The sequence below is a fragment of the Sciurus carolinensis genome, chromosome 7 (assembly GCF_902686445.1).
Source record: "Sciurus carolinensis chromosome 7, mSciCar1.2, whole genome shotgun sequence".
NCBI lineage: Eukaryota > Metazoa > Chordata > Mammalia > Rodentia > Sciuridae > Sciurus > Sciurus carolinensis.
Genome location: NC_062219.1, coordinates 77,363,777 through 77,378,852, shown reverse-complemented (window position 1 = coordinate 77,378,852; position 15,076 = coordinate 77,363,777). Strand labels below are relative to the sequence as shown.

The 15,076-nt window shown below is 36.2% G+C and overlaps 1 protein-coding gene across 4 annotated transcripts in view; it reads right to left on the bottom strand.

Moving 5' to 3' along the window:
- Cep162 (centrosomal protein 162) overlaps nucleotides 1–15,076 on the bottom strand; it is a 93,039-nt gene that overhangs the window by 31,098 nt on the left and 46,865 nt on the right. For all 4 annotated transcript variants that reach the window (XM_047558319.1, XM_047558322.1, XM_047558321.1 and 1 more), the window contains 4 exons: nucleotides 14,684–14,824; nucleotides 8,306–8,418; nucleotides 6,331–6,436; nucleotides 670–796 (listed from right to left, as the gene is read on the bottom strand). In XM_047558319.1, the coding sequence (XP_047414275.1) occupies nucleotides 670–796; nucleotides 6,331–6,436; nucleotides 8,306–8,418; nucleotides 14,684–14,824 (487 nt within the window). The remainder of the gene's footprint in view (nucleotides 1–669; nucleotides 797–6,330; nucleotides 6,437–8,305; nucleotides 8,419–14,683; nucleotides 14,825–15,076) is intronic.

Below are 15,076 nucleotides of genomic sequence, written 5' to 3'. Positions count from 1 at the left end.
TCTTAGGGAAAGAGAGAAAACTCTTACTAGATGGAGACCCAAATCTATGAGCATGACTGGTCATGCTGTCTCTTAAGTTAGATGAACAAAACCTCCACTATAGGCCTGTAACGGATCATTCAAAACAAAAACAATCAAAGTGTCATCAGATTCAAAGACCTAGGAATCAATGTGCCCATGGCTGATTTATAGCTAGACTGCTTAACCAAAAATATTCTGAACTGCAAATATCAAATGATTGACATGGGGTTTGATTTTCACAAAAGTTCGCCTGGGAACCTGCATATTTCTTCCCAGGAAAATCCTCTATAGACAGAGAGATCAACTCTGGGTGCATCACTTGTCTTCTATGAGAGGTGAGGAGTGTCTACATCCTGCCTTTGGGGTATGTATACTTTCACTTTGTTGTCCTTTAATAAACTTGTTTTTGATGCATCCTGAAATTCTTTTTAGTTGGCATAAATCAAGAACCCTCCATGGAGCTCCAGTGGCGCAATCGGTTAGCGCGGTACTTATAAGAACCCTCCTGGCTCAAGTTAAGGTTCCACTGGCCCCCTTGGAGGAACCCTCTCAAATTCATGTCCAGTGATAATTCAATTTCTACTATTTAAATTTAAAATTAAAACAGTTTTGACTATAAATGTAAACTGTTTCAACTCAGTGTTTTACCAGTGGCATAAGCAATCTGATCTTTGGCTTGGTCCCGCTCCTTCTTCATTTTTTCTAAGTCTACTTCAAGACCTTGTTTATCTTGCTTCAACCTTTTGATGTCTTCTAACAGACCATTTTTTTCTTTCTTGATATAAAAGAAATACAAAAGGAAGTTACTTTCAAACACAATAAATTTCAGTATAGTTTCTGCACTCAATCCATCAAAAGTGTGCTGTGAAATATTTTTCTAAATTTTAGCTCTGATTTTATTACTACCACCTGCCCCACCCCTGAATCACGAATAGCTTCCCATAACCCATTAAAGTTAGTTCTAATGTTCTCAGCAAATTCTCAGAAAACTTGGAATGGACCCACCTTTGGACCCAGTTATCCCACTCCTTAGTTTATACCCAAAGGACTTAAAATTAGCATAGTACAGTAACTCAGCCACATCAATGTTTATAGCAGCTCATTTCATGATAGTGAGGTTGTGGAGTCAACCTAGATGCCCTTCAACAGAAGAATGGATAAAGAAACTGTGGTATATATACACAGTGGAATATTTTCAGCCATAAAGAAGAAAAATATTATCCCAAAAAACCAAAGGCCGAATGTTTTCCCTGATAAGTGGATGATGATATATAATGTGGGTGGGAGGGGAGGGGAATGAGAGAATGGAGGAACTTTAGATTATGTAGAAGGAAATGAGAGGGAGGGGGTATAAAAAATGGTGGTACGAGACAGACATCATTACCCTATGTACATGTATGATTACATGAATGGTATGAAATCTACATCGTGCACAACTATAGAAATGAAATGATGTACCCCATTTGTGTACAATGAATCAAAATGCAGTCTGTAAAAAATTAAAAAATAATTAAAAAAAAGATCCTCCAATCTACTGTTCTAATTTCTTCTATTTACTAGCCCTCTTGATGCTCACTTGCCTGAATCGATCATCTCTTGCTGTACTGTTCCAATAACTTTCTATCTAGTCTGCTTCTTCCACCCTCAACCAATATAGTCTATGTTCCTCAAAGCAGTCAGAAGAACTGTTGCAGTCAGTTCATGTTATGGTTTGAATATGAGGTGTCCCCTAAAAACTCCTGTGTTATTGCAGGAGGTATTGATACTCAGAGGTGAAATGATGAGATTAGGAGAGCTGTAACCTAATCAGTCTGTCCTAGTTTGAATGGACTAGCTGGGTGGAAACTAGGCAGGTGAGATACAGCTGCAGGAGGCAGATCACTGGTAGCATGCTCTAGAAGGGTTCATCTTCCCTGTACTTCACCTTTCTCTCTGCTTCCTGGCCATCATGATCCGAGCAGCTTTCCTCCACCAAGCTTGTCTGCCATGATGTTCTGCCTCACCTCAGGTCCAGAGCAATGGAGCTGGATGATCATGAACTAAACTTCTGAAACCATGAACCAGAAAAAACTTCTCCTCTTCTAAGGTTTTCTTATCAGGTATTTTGGTCACAGTGAGGAAAAGCTGACTAACACAGTTAATATCATTCCCCTGAAACACTCAGGTGGCTCTTCTTGATCTTAAAGCAAAGTCTTTACCATGACTAGGTCACATGATCCAGCCTTGACCATGACTGACCACAACTACTCTAAATATTCTTTCTTTTCCACTGCAGATACAGAGACCTCCTTGGTACTCTTTGAACCTCCCCAGAACTCTCCTACCTCAAGGGGTTTGTACTTAACTGCCTCTTCTACCTACAGCACTTTCTCCTTGGATAGCCAGCTAGCTTGCTCTTCACTTTCTTGGAATTTCTGCCTCAATGAAGCCCTAGGAAGGCTTTCTCTGACCATCTTCTCTGAAATAGCAAGCCTTATCCTGGCCCCCAGGTACAAAGTTTTATTTTCTTCACATAGAACTCATCACTTTCTGACATTAATTAGCTATTTACCTGAAAGCAGAATTTTATTTTGCTACTCCTTATGTCATAAATGCATTAAAAAATGCCTGAGACATTTAAAAAAAGCCTAATGGATTCTCAATATGCCCTGCAGTCTATACTCCTCTCAAAACTCAAAGTGCCATGTCCCATTTCTTTGCTTGACAAAAATCATATTTATGTCCAAAACTTAGCTCAAATTCAGCTAAATGATTAGTGACAATCCCCACTTCTGTGCTCCCACAAACTTCTGTACTTTTAATGTGGCATGTATTGCTTAGTTTCATGTAACACTGATTTGTGTACATGCCCCTTCCCTTTTTGGGCTAAAAGCTCAATGGAGATTTATTGCTTCCTGTTTACTTTATGGTACTTAGCACATGGCATGTACTCAATAAACATATAATGAACCAAATTCACAAATGCTAAAACAACAACAACAAACAACTCTTGGGACTCACAGCACTATACTTGGTAGCAAAACAAATTCTGTATCATACCACCTTACAAATTAAAATTAGGTCTTGCAAAGAAAATGCATGTATTCATAAAGCATTGTATAATCTTGTGTGTGTTTTTTTTTTTTTAGGTACTCACAGATTTAACTGCATTATTCTGTTGTTTGATTGTCTACAGATGTCTTTTCAGTAGCACTGATTGTTGAGTTTTTAAATGTTTGGATATCTTTTTGTAAATGCCTTTTGTTTAATTAGTTTAATTTAGAAACATTCTCTAAGAGTGCCTCCTTGACAGAATTATCTAATTCCAGAATCCAAAAGATCTATAAATGTGAGTTTAGTGAGGCAACCGATGCTTAAATGGGTGTCCACTCTGGGTCTGAATATGTCCAGAGACAGAAACTGCCCACCTTCAAGAAAACCTGTATGCCCCAAGTCAATCGTGTGGGCCACGGGTAGGTAGCAGTACTTTCTTTCCCCTTTAAATTATTGTGCAGACATTCAGAGAGGTCTCTGTCTGCCTGACTTAATCTTCTACTACTCATTTTCCCACCCACTTCTGCTTCCCAGAAGGTAACACATTCATAACTCAGGGCTTTTGCATTTACTCTTATCCCTGGCCAAAGACTCCATCTCAGCATGACTGGCTGCTGCTTCTCTTAAGCTCTCTACTCAAATCTTTTTCAGAGAGCTTTCTTGTCCCCACTATTAAATGCTGCCTTACCTCTACCTTGTCTCTCATTATTTTAATTTTCCTCAAAGCACTTGTTTCTATCTGTAATTGTTTATTTATTGCCTATCTTCCCCATTAGATTATAAGTTCTTCATGAGAAGTTGAGACAGGAAAGTTTTCTTGTCATCTCCGTCTCTAAGGAGTGTATGTACAGATAGAATGATTAGGTACACAGGTATACAGATTGGTGAAATTTTCCCTAACTCCACTATTTTACTGAAAGTTGTGGTCCTTTTAAGGTATCCTGACTATACTGTGAAAGTTGCTGATACCAAGATGAAATTGTTCTTGTCAGGCCCAGGCAAAAGTCAAGTCAGGAAATAATGAAGGGGGAGGGCTCATGTCTGAGATAAGTCTTGTTTCATTCTAAAAAACCTATAAGAAATTCCTTCACCTTCTATGTGTAGCCATGCCTTTGCAAGCCTCACATATATCACATAATTCTGTAAAAACATTTAACTTTAGTATTCTTTAAGACTGCAGAAGTTCAGATAAGATACCCTCCACAGGATACTTGCCCAGCAATAGCATCTCTACCAATGAGCTCATGCCAACTCCTGTCTCAGGTCTCCAAGACCAATGAACTTTATATTCAAATAAGTTACTTGGATTTCTACCTTTTTGAATTTAGAAACTTCTCCTTCCCTGGGTTTAATCCCTAGTACCTAAATCAATCAATAAAACTCCCCCTTACCTCAATCTCTTTAAATATGCCCATAATTTACTATGAATATATTTCCATTGCAGTGCTCTGCACATTCCAAATGAACAATTCATTGTTAAAAAGAATCTATATGTCTGTGTTGTTTAACTTGAAGATACTTTGCTATTAAAGTTCAGGCCTTGCTGGGTGCCATGGTGCACGCCTGTAATCCAAGAGGTTCGGGAGGCTGAGGCAGGAGGATCATGAGTTCAAAGCCAGCCTCAGCAATTTATCAAGGCTCTAAGCAACTCAGCAAGACACTGTCTCTACATAAAATATAAAAAAAGGGCTGGGCATGTGGTTCAGTGGTTAAGTGCCCCTGGTTTCAACCCCAGACCAAAAAAAGTTCAGGCCTTGTGGTTACTGAACTGGAGGCCTAAAGAGCAGATGCTTACTGCCAGGTTTTTACTCCTCTTTATTTTTGTTCCCCTAGAGATTTCCCTTTCTTGTTATTTATTATATTTTATCCACTACTTTTTTAGGGTATTTTTAGTGGAAATTTCAATTTTTTAAAGTTGTCATAAAAATATGTTCAATACAGAACTTATAAAAGGTCCCTAACAATTTTTGAATGAAGACTATACTATATTCTTCCAATCCTTCATAAAATGTGGCAAAACTAATTTAACTTGCTAATTTTTGAGGCCCACTGATAAGGGGGAGGTATCCAATCATTTATTCTTTATACTAATATTCCTAATCATTCTATACATACATGCACAAATGCATCTGAAGTTCCCTAATGGATTCATATGCATTTTACCTACTACAAAAATCTGTTAAACATTAACTATTAGATTAAGTTACATTTAGATTTCTATGTGACCTAACTGTACCATAAATTTCTTACTAAAACCTGGTGTATAATTAAAATTTTTCTATGTACTTAGTCATTCGAACAGATTGGAAAGGTTTTTCAGTTTAGTGCTCTGGCTCTTCATGGGAGGGGTGCGGAGAAGAAACTACACGGGATGTCTGGAAATGTGGCAGAGTGGATTTGATTGTTAAAATGACTGGTGGGTGCTATGAGCACATAGTTCCTAGGGATACAAAAATTGTGTAATATATAGAATACTTCTGCTTAAAAGAGAACTAAGTTTGATATGGTTTCATGTCATAAACACCTAATGAAAGGTTAGATTATAAAGAGGATCCTATCTAAATATAGTATTACCTTGATTCCTCTAATTAAGGTCACATGTATACTAAACGCTAATCAGATATTTGCTCTTAATTTTTATTTTACTTTTTTGTGGTACTGGGGATGGAACCAAGGCCTCATACCTGGTAGGCAAGCACTTAGCCACAACCCTAGTCCCTTAATTTTTAAATGGTATAAATATAAAAACAGTGTTATGGTTTAGATATAAGGTATCCCCCAAAAGTTCCTGAGTGAGACAATGCAAGAAAGTCTGCAGTTGAAATGACTGAGTTATGAGAGTTTTAACCTAATAAGTACATTAATCCCCTAATAGAGATTAACTGGGCAGGTAGAGTGTAGCAGGAGATGGGTTACTAGGGTCATGACTTTGGGGTATGCATTTTTTCCCCGGTGAGGAACTCTCTGCTTCCTGGCTGTCATGTCCTGAGCTGCTTTCCTATGCCACACCTTCCACCATGATGTTCTGCTGCACCTTAGACACATAGCTATGGAGTCAGCCATCTACGGACTGGGACCTCTGACACTGTGAGTCCCAAATAAACTTTTCCGCCTCTAAGTTTTCTTGTGAGGTCTTTTGGTTACAGCAGTTAAAAAGCTGACTAAAACAAAAAGATCTTATTCATACACGTATTATAAAAACATTTTTTGACACACATGGGAATTCTTATAATGATCTTTACTATCACTAATAGTTAAAATCCTTATGCAACTTACCTGTGCCACCCGTAGTTCTGCTAACAGATCTGTAAAACTCTGGTTTCTGGTGGGTTCTGAATCTTCAACTGCATGAGACAGGAATCGACTTTTGTGTATCTGTTCTCTGATTTGTTTTAAAAGAGAGATATCTTTTTTACAAGGTACTCCTTTCAATACAAAATATTATATTCTAAAAATTAAATACTAACCAATATTGGAACTATATAAATCACTAAAGATAAAAGTTTAATTTAAAGATTAAAATACTAACCTGTTAAAAAAGAAGTGTACTTTAAGAGAAATGCTTAGATTTCATCTAAAGTAATTGAAAATCCTAAGATTATTGGTTTATTTGTAATATAAAAATACTTCCTCCAAATTTTCAGAGGAAAAAAAGTCAATGGTGCAAAAAAATGTGCTGGCTGTTAAATTTCCTGTGGTATTCAGGTCCTCTTTGTCTCACTGTTCTACACTCCTTTCTGAGGAACACAAATTGCAAATTTTATACATGGAAACTACAAAACCAAACACTACTATTTAGACCTCAGATTCAATTTTTCTGTTTTTTCAGAGAAATTATACAAAGAGTTTAGGAATTTATAAGATCACCTAGTCCTAGTATAAAAAAGAAACTATTTCATCATGAAAGTTCATTTAGGGCTTAGGTTTGGGATCTCAGCAGAGTTCTTTTTACCAGTCAGGTAGTGTAAGATGTGATATATTAAAATGCATAGGCAAGCATCTAGAAAGAAAGCAGATATAACTGCTTTCATGCATCAGAACTGTGCTGATCATCATACTTGGCTTTGGTTACACTACCCAGAAGAAAAGGGTGATTTTTTTTTTTTTTTTAATTTACACAAAGGCATCCTGCTTCCCAACCTGTGTGGCTACTGGTTCTGTCTGCTATGTGGTGTGCCTTTTTCTACTTTGCATGGAGGACCAATATGAGCTAATGGCAGTCATGCCTTTTATGCCCTAGGCTCACCTAATCACAATAATGGATGCAGACTATGAATAAACACAGTAAACCTTATGATATTTATGATCAAAGAAATTTTTCCTAATAATGGTCCTGTCTGAGTGATTTGGTATTTATATACAATAGTGCACAAATACTAGTCATTTGCAAAAAGAAGAAAGCACCTTAGCTTGTCCATATTTGTGGGTTCAGTCTTTTTACTTCATATTTTAAAGCTGAAAGTAGTAACATCCAAAAGGCCTTATGATCTGAAATATGAGTAAATAGGTACTGGTACTCCATTGCCCTCTGTGGTACGTGCCGGCTGATATTAACTCACAGGTGCCTCCCTCCTCTGGAGAAATGCCCTCAACCAAGTGGTAATCCCTAGCTCCGAGGACATCCCCTATTCCTTCCCAGGGTACACCCAGTACGTTACTGAAGATGCCCTCTGGTACAATCTATTCTCCAGAGCTTCCTGGTAGGAACAGAATGAAGTCAGGCTTCAGTAGAGACCATATTCTTACCCACTTTCTCTCTCCCTCCCTCTCCCAACTTGTTTCTCTAGTTCCCCTTTTCTTGAGTATAAGTTATCCCACAGCGTATCACCTCCACAATGATCCCCATCTTAGATTCTGCTTCTATAGAGCCTAAGGTAAGACTGAAGTGAGCATTGGATTTTTTTTTTTTTTTTGAGTGCTATTAATCATATGGTTCTTTAGGAAATGGTAAAGTATCTCAGGCTTAACGACCAATCAAGAGGAATACTATATATTCAGTTTTCTGAAAATGATGTCATACTCAAGTATGAATATGCTTAAAGTACTAAAATATGTACTAGTCATCCAATATAAAAAAAATCCACTGAATATTCGATATACGAAAATTACTAAAGTAGACATCAGTGTGTAAATCCAAATAAAAGTAAAAATAAGTAAATACTATTCCTAAGTAAAAATTAGTATACTGTTAACATAATAATACTTAGAACTAGTCTAAACATTTGATTTTAAGAATTTCAAAAGGACTTACTTTAAGGAGGCTAACTCACTGAATAAACTCTGGTTTTCCTTAAACATTCGTTCTTCATTTTTTTTGTTTTGGTCTTGGAGATCTTTCACTTGATTATACAACCGTTCGTTTTCCTTTTTAAAAACAGAAAATTGCATTTTAGTTAAAAGTCAGTAGTACTTAACTTACATAACACGATTGTAACAAATATTTTAAGTACTTTTAAGATCTTTTAAATTTCTTTAGTTTTTGAGTATGTAAAATCTTTTTCAAACTTTTTATATTGTCTTAGAAGCAAACCTTGTGTCTAAAAACAATTATTTCCCAAATGTTTAAAATGCTTGGCTGAAAGTTGCAAAATTTCCTAAAGCTTAAGCACTCAGAATCTGTGTAACACACTGAATTTCACAGGGGTGAGTGAGAGAGTCCCTGAGGGAATTATCACATCCCAACTGTGTTGGCCGGGGATGGGAAGGCCCAGTGGGACACTGTGTCCTGCTGTTTCTGGCCTGAAAGAGGGGGGAAAAATCACTCCTAGAAGAAGATTCTGGAAGGATGGCTTCTAGCAGTGTGATACTTACATGTAGCCCTAATAGGTATTCATGCTTATATCTGAAACTAAAGACCTAGTGTTTCTGAAAGTTGTTAGGACAAGGCAGAGCAAAGAATAGACCCATTTAGCATTGGTACTTGAGGAAATATCACAATGGATACTACTGAAGTACAGAAGATAATTAGAAACTACTTTGAAAATTTCTACTCAAATAAAACAGAAACTCTCAAAGTCATCAACGAATTTCTAAAGACATAAGATCTACCCAAACTGAAGCAGGAGGGCACACACAATTTAAACAGATCAATTTTAGGCAATGATATAGAAGATGCCATCAAAAGTCTACCAACCAAGAAAAGCCCAGGACTACAAGGATTCTCAGCTGAGTTCTATAAGACCTTCAAAGAAGAACTAATACTCCTCAAATTATTCCATGAAATAGAAAAGGAGAAATGAAATAGAAATGTTCCAAACTCATTCTGTGAGGCTAGTATCACCTAATACCAAAAACAAAGACACATCAAGGAAAGAAAATTTCAGAACAATATCCCTAATGAACACAGATGCAAAAATTCTCGATAAAATTCTGGCAAATTGCATAAAAAAACTTATTAAAGAGACAGTGTACCATGATCAAGTGGGGTTCATCCCAGGGATGCAAGGTTAGTTCAATATAAGGAAATAAATAAACGTAATAAATCATAGCAACAGACTTAAAGAATCATATGATTATCTCAACAGTTACAGAAAAGCATTTGACAAAATATAGTGCCTCTCCATGTTCAAAACACTAGAAAAACTAGGGATAGCAGGAACATACCTCAACATTGTAAAAGCTACCTATGCTAAGCACAAGGTCAAATTCATTTTAAATGGAGAAAAATTGAAAGCATTCCCTCTAAAAACTGGAACAAGACAGGAATGCCCTCTTTCACTATAGTCCCTGAAACTCTAGCCAGAGCAATTAGATTAAAAAAAAAAAAAAACTGAAGGGATATGAATAGGAAAAGAAAAACTTAAACTATCACTATTTGCTGATGACATGATTCTATATTTAGAGGATCCAAAAAAACTCCACTAGAAAACAGTACTAAATGCTCTGAAAGAGAAATTAGGAAAACTCCATTTATAATACCCTCAAAAAAATGAAATACTTGGGAATCAATCTAATAAAAGAGGTGAAAGACCTCTATAATGAAAACTACAGAACACTAAAGAAAGAAATAGAAGACTTTAGAAGATGAGAAGATCTCCCATGTTCTTGGATAGGCAGAACTAATATTGTCAAAATGACCATAATACCAAAAGCATTATACAAATTTAATGCAATTCCTATCAAAATCCCAATGACATAAAACTAGAGAAAGCAATCATGAAATTTATTTGGAAAAATAAGAGACCCAGAATAGCCAAAGCAATCCTTAGCAAGAAGAATGATGTATAACAAAAGACATAACAATACCAGACTTTATACTACAGAGCAATAGAAACAAAAATGGCATGGAACTGGCACCAAAACAGACATGTAGACCAATGGTACAGAATAGAGGACACAGAGACGAACCCACACGAATACAGTTATCTCATACTAGACAAAAGTGCTAAAAACATACATTGGAGAAAAGATAGCCTATTCAACAAATGGTGCTGGGAAAACTGGAAATCCATATGCAGAAAAATGAAATTAAACCTCTATTTCTCACCTGCACAAGAATCAACTCAAAGTGGATCAAAGACTTAGGCACTAGAACAGAGACCCTGCACCTAATAGAAGAAAAAGTAGGCCCAAATCTTCACCATGTTGGTTTAGGACCTGACTTCCTTAACAATTAGACTCCTAAAGCACAAGAAGTAAAATTAAGAGCCCAGAGAATAGTAGAAAATCTTTACCACACGTACCTCAGGTAGAGCACTCATCTCCAGGATACCTAACAACTCAAAAAACACCAAAAAAACAAATAACCTAGTCAATAAATGGGCTAAGGAACTGAACAGTCACTTCACAAACATGAAAAAAATGTTCATTATCTTCAGCAATTAGAGAAATGCAAATCAAAACTAAGATTTCATCTCACTCCAGTCAGAATGGCAATTATCAAGAATACAGCAATAATAAGAGTGGGCGAGGATGTGGAGGAAAAGGTTCACTCATACATTGCTGGTGGGACTTCAGATTGGTGCAATCACTATGGAAAGCAGTATGGACATTCCTCAGAAAATGTGGAATAGAACCGCCAGTTGACCCAGCTATCTCACTCCTCAGTTTATACACAAAGGACTTACAATGAGCATACTACAGTGACACAGCCACATCAATGTTTCTAACAGCTCAATTCACAATAGCTAACCTATGGAACCAACCTAGATGCCTTTCAACAGATGAAATGATAAAGAAAATGTGATATATATACACAATGGAATATTACTCAGCCTTAAAGATGAATGAAATTATGGCATTTGCAAATAAATGGATGGAACTAGAGAATATCATGCTAAGTGAAATAAGCCAAATCCCAAAACCCAAAGGCCGAATGTTTTCTCTGGTAATCAGATGCTGATCCATAGTGGGGGTAAGAATGAAGGAACTTTGGATTGTGCAAAAGGGAGTGAGGGGAGGTGTGGGGGCAATAGGGATGAGAAGAATGACAGAATGAGACAGACATAATTACCATACAAGAATGACTACACTACCTGTGTGACTCAGCAACATGTACTGCTAGAGGAATGAGAAGTTGTGCTCTATTTGTGTACAATGTGTCAAAATTCATTCTACTGTCATGTATAACCAATTAGAAGAAAACAACAAAAAAATACTAAAAAAAAATAAAAAAATTAGGACCATCAGATTTCCATGAACTAAGCATATAACTTACACTTACACTCAAAAAAAAGAACAGTCAGCAGTTAATTACTTCAAGAGAACAAAGAGGGCTAGAGAGCAATTAAAGGTTCAGTAAATGAAATAGGTATACAGAGACATTTTTAAAATTTAGATAGCCAACAGAAAAAGGGCATAAATGAAAATGCAGTTTTGAATAAATTGAGCATTTGGGTTGAGGAAACAGAAAGCATCTTTTTATTATTTTTAAATTTTTAGATGACCCAGTAATTGTACCTATTGGGTACAGTGTGATAATTTCATGTATTTATATGATGTATGATGATCATATTGGGAAATTAGCCTTTCTTCAAAAAAAAATTTTTTTGTTCTTTTTAGTTACACATGACAGTAGAATCTATTTCGACATATTTATACAAATATGGAATATATCTTATTCTAATTAGGATCCCAGTCCTGTGGATGTACACGATGTTGAAATTCGCTGTGGTGTATTCATGTATGCACATAGGAAATCATGTCAGATTTGTTCTACTGTCTTTCCTATTCCCATCCTCACTCCCTTCCCCTGCATTCCCCTTGGTCTAATCTACTAAATTTGTATTCTTCCCCTCCTCTACCTTCCATGTTAGTGTCCACTTATCAGACAGAACATTGGACCTTTGGTTTTTTGGGATGGACTTAAGAAATTAGTGTTTCTATCTCCTTAAACATTTATCCTTTCTTTGTGTTGGGAGCCTTTGAAGTTCTCTTGCTTGCACTTGATAAAATGCATAGTGAATTGTTGTAACTATAGTCACCTTACTGTTTTGTACACTATTACAACCTACTCCTATCTCACTGTATCTTGTTATCTAACACCCCTTCCCACAACCTCTAGTGGTACTATTCTATTCTTCTGAAATTAACATTTTAATCTCCCACATAGAAAGTATCCCTTAGCTTGTCACTTAAAGGTTTAAAATTCTTCAATGGCTTCCTCTGTTTACGGACAAAGTCTAAACTCTTTTGCATGGCAGATGAGATCTTTCAGTTTGATTCCAAACCCCATTCCAGTGCGATCTGAATTTCTTTCCATGCTTTCATTTACTTCCCTTTCTTCCCACCGATTCAGTTTTAGGCATATTCAAAGTACTTGCTTTTCCATATCTGTTTTTATGTATTCCTCTTTCTTCTGTCAGGGAAAGTTGTTCAATTTGAAAACAGACTGAAGAGATTACTGAGTACTACACAGAGGATCCTGTGGGAATTTTTGATTCCACAGGTATGTGCAGAGTTGACTTTCTATTGATTAGACTGTTTTACAACTTTGTAGTGGTGGAAGGTAAATGGTAGATACCTGACAGCAATACAATTTTTGTCTGTAGCAGTAAAATGAACTTTGTCTGGTAGAGCATAAAAATCCTCCCATTTAAAAAAACTCACATATTCATTTTATATGTGAATGAGAGTAAATGTTTTTAACTTTCTGAAAATTATATGTTAGCACCCAGCTTTCCCAAATATCACATATAAAACACCTGTTAAAACACAGTGAAAATACTACCTCAGTGTGAAATTCTCCATTTCCCTAAGTAAAATCAGTTTTTTAAAAACTTCATAATGTTCCTATTGCACTTTTACATATATATATATATATACATATATATATATATATATATTTTTTTTTTTTAGTTGCAGGTGGACACAAAACCTTTATTTTTATGTGGTGCTGAGGTTTGAAACCAGGGCCTCACTAGGCTCACTAGGCAAGGGCTCTACCACTGAATCACTACTGCACTTTTAATAAATGTTTTTCTACAAACATAAAAAAAATTGGTGCTTGAGCTAAAGAGGTACTCCAACCAGCTTAGATCAGATGGAGAAGAAAAAAATTGGCATTTAAATGCTGGGACTTATCAATCTCTTTAAAAGTAGGAATCTGATAAAAACTAAGGGATTTTGAAGATGGAATGAAAATTATGGACTATTTCACTGTGTCTTGGAACAGTGCCTGGAAGATAGCACTTAAACACATACATAATTAATGATCCCCTCCAAATTCCCAGATAATACTGCATTCTCTTCATGGGAGAGATGGTCGACACCCTTATAAGTCTGTTAAATCTTAAAAATTCATGCTCTATATGGCAAAATTAGAGAGCAGGTAAAGAATTTGAACAGTTTTCACTCACAGATGCAGTGTGTCTGGTAAAATCTGACTACTTAATTTAGAGTGAACGATGTAATCACTAGTATAGCAGTGCTTTCTCTGTCTGAATCTGGGTGACAATACATGGTTCAGTGTTTATATAATAGGTGTCAAAGGAAACAAATGTAATGAATGATGAGGAGATATGGAGAGGAATAGGGAATAAGAGGATGGGAGACAGGGAAGGAGGATAAAGTTTCGGTTGCAGATCACTTAGCCTTCCTTATCTGTTAGGGCAGTATCACCAAGATTCCATTACACATCACAGACACGTGCCTCTGTTAACAAATAGGTCTTCTCACAGTAAACCAAAAAACTGTTTACCCTCAGGGCCTTATCAACTGATTTCAGATTCATATTTCTGAATATAAGAGCAAAACTAGCCAATATTATTACTAGAGCATTATTGAAAACTAAAGAAAAATAGGATAGTTTCTAAGGAACATGGCTATTAAAACAAGTAACTGGTTACTGTGTGCCAGCCTCAAAGTGTACCTGCTACGAGGTTGGGTTATACTGTATTATTTGATTTCACCATTACCTTATGAGGGAGGTACTATTAATACTACCCCTCTTTCACCAATAAAGAAACCAAAAGAGAGGTGAAGTGATTTTCCATGGCTGTACACTAAGTGGCAGAACTAAGACTCAAAATCAGGTACTATGAATCCAGAGCCCATGCACTTAGCCACTTTAAATCTGCCAATGAGAAGGATAATCTAATTATTAAATGGGCACAGAAATACTTTAATATGCCTCATTTTTACAATGTAAGGATTAAAAGAAAATCTGCCATGTGCTACAGAATTGCCATACCTGTTGATATCCTTGAAGAAGTGTCTCTTGTTCTTGTATTTCTTTTTGGATTTGCTTCAGTTTTTCTCCAGTGACAGGATCAGTTGTGTCTCCAAAATGTAACCATCTTTGTTTTCTGTTTGTTTCTTCAAAGCTACTTAACTTTGAGAAAATGCAGAAATTGTTTTATTTGGGAAGAGAAATGATGCAGTGAGAAGTGAGGAAGAATAGAAAACTCGAAGTGCTTAGACCCAGTCTTATAATACCAACCACACTGGAATGTGATGTAACCACAGTTAAACCAGCACAGTGATGTTTTGTGTTGATGTCTCTGTAGTGAAGAACTCAGAAATGTTACAGAGAAATAATGGAGAACTTCCATAGCAGTTCTTCTTGAAACAAGATTTCTCTGAG